Source organism: Magnolia sinica, chromosome 4, assembly GCF_029962835.1.
Source record: "Magnolia sinica isolate HGM2019 chromosome 4, MsV1, whole genome shotgun sequence".
Lineage (NCBI taxonomy): Eukaryota > Viridiplantae > Streptophyta > Magnoliopsida > Magnoliales > Magnoliaceae > Magnolia > Magnolia sinica.
In genome coordinates this window covers 10,273,030-10,275,226 of record NC_080576.1, presented here as the reverse complement: position 1 = coordinate 10,275,226, position 2,197 = coordinate 10,273,030, and the positions used below count along the sequence as shown (strand labels likewise).

General features: G+C 41.9%; 1 protein-coding gene across 1 annotated transcript; it reads left to right on the top strand.

Moving 5' to 3' along the window:
• Window positions 1-1,325: 1,325 nt before the first annotated feature.
• LOC131242404 (uncharacterized) lies at window positions 1,326-2,197 on the top strand. Its single transcript, XM_058241002.1, has 2 exons — window positions 1,326-1,544; window positions 1,674-2,197. The coding sequence occupies exons 1-2, from the start codon at window positions 1,423-1,425 to the stop codon at window positions 2,047-2,049; spliced, it is 498 nt and encodes a 165-aa protein (XP_058096985.1). The 5' UTR covers window positions 1,326-1,422; the 3' UTR covers window positions 2,050-2,197.

Here is a 2,197-nt window from a genome sequence, read left to right as displayed (position 1 = left end):
TGAGTAGGCAACATTTTTTTTTAAAAATAAAAATAAAAATTGGAATCAGTCATCAAATCAAATCCCACCACCTCATGTATGTACCAAGCTCTGCAGTGGCAAGGTAGCACGAAAGTCCCACCGAATCCTGTTCCATGCCAATCACGCAGGTTACGATCTACTTTTGGATTTTGCCGTGACGCTGAATCCAGTACAATGCTGTGTGGGTTAAGCTTAGCTTATAATGGGACGTGCGTGTCCTGCCGTGATGTATTCATGAAATCTAATCCGATGATCATGTAAATCCTGTCATGATAACCTTTGATCCAAAAAATAATTAAAATTAAAAAGTCAGTTAGTCCACGCCAAGAAAAGTCATGTACGAACCCTCAAAAATCATGTGGTGTAGCCCACTCGTGTTTTGGAATATCCTGATTCTCAAAGGAGAACATGACATGCTCACATGGTTGACGGATTGGATGTCATGCACAGATCATAGTGGGCCCCACACATCAGGTTGCAGGTTAAGCTGAACCTAAAAGTTTATTAGGAGAAACGATTAATATCATCCGTACAGAGGGGAGACGCTTCGAATGGAATGAACCACGGACGGAGGTGTTGCTGCTATTTCATAAATGGCAGTAAACTATCACCAAAGTGAAGGTTTAAGGGAGCATTTGGTGGCTGGCGGGCCACCTGAATCGGTAGATCGCACACAACCTAAATCGTGCAAGTGGCCTCGGTGCAGTGACCCAACCTTTCCAAAACACCAGTGAAGATTTTTAAATCATTGGATATTCGAACTTGATGCACCAATGACGAAAATTTCCTCTTCCATACCTTGACACGTGGCATTCTGCTGATGATCTGAACCGTTCATCATTTACAACCATCAATGCGCCATAGACCCAAAATTATAGCGGTCCTATAGCGTCTCGTCTGCTACAGCCATCAGTTCACAGTCCTATCTAAAAACTGCATCACAAGGTTTTTCCACACCAGTTTCTCAACCGTAGCTAATTTGTTCTATGGGTCTGAGATTATAATGAACGGTTTGGATCATCACATACATATGCCATATGATAGAAAAATAGTTTAGTGGTTTTTTAGCTCTTGTTGACCCTGATGTGGTCCACCTCCTGAAATGTGCGATCTACCAATTCAAATAATCCCACAAGCCACCTCATCTTCCTCTCTATTATATATTGCATTTCACATGCGGGCCATATGAAAATGACATTTGATAAAGAAGGAACCAAAACCGAAGGAAGGTGTGTAGCACGGCCAAACCCATCTCTCTCTCTCTCTCTCTCTCTCTCTCTCTCTCTCTCTCTCTCCATATATACTCTCCTCTTTCCTTCATTTCCACCTCTACTTTCTTCTCCCCAAAGAGGGGGAAAACCAAGAATCATCTTCCTTTCTTCATCAGATGAATTGAGAGAGATGGGAAGCAACAAAGCAATTGCACCACCACCACCAACCTCAGAATGTTGTATGTGCGGTGACTACGGTCTGTCTGACGAGCTCTTTCGATGTACAATCTGCCTATCTAGATCGCAACACCGGTAACAAATTCCTCCCTTCTCTCTTCCATTCCTTCATAGGTTCTCGCTCATCGAATTCCTTATTAGAATATAACAAACCTAATACATGATGAAATAATCCTAAGCTCATTTCCTTAATGGGTATTACAGATATTGCAGTGATCTCTATCCAAAAGCAGAGTCGTATCGATTGTGCAACTGGTGCTTGAAAGAAGAAGGTCGAAAGGCAATGAAAGAATCAGCGACATGCAGTAATAACAGTAGCAATAGCTATAAGAATAGCAGCAGTAGTAATGAGACAGGCATGAAATTGCAAAGGAGCTCCTTCTCATTGCATGTAAACAGCCCCATCAAGAAGCAGAGATCTCCAGACCGGTCTCTGCAAAAAAAGAACCTAACAGGTTGCACAGAGGAGTCATTTAGACGGACGAGATCGGAAGATATATCCAACGTGAGGACGAGATCAAAGCAAGTATTTAGAGGTAAGGTTCGACGGTATAAGCTCTTGGAGGAAGTTTCTAGCTAAGGTGAGTTGGGTTACAAGGTTATACACTGTATGAAGGTGTATATGCTTTTGTTATGCTAGGGTTTTGTATTATGGGTTCCAAAGATAATGTATACGCTTCTTCGATACAAACAAAATTATTCTCCTCGTCCAATGCCATTTTCTTGAA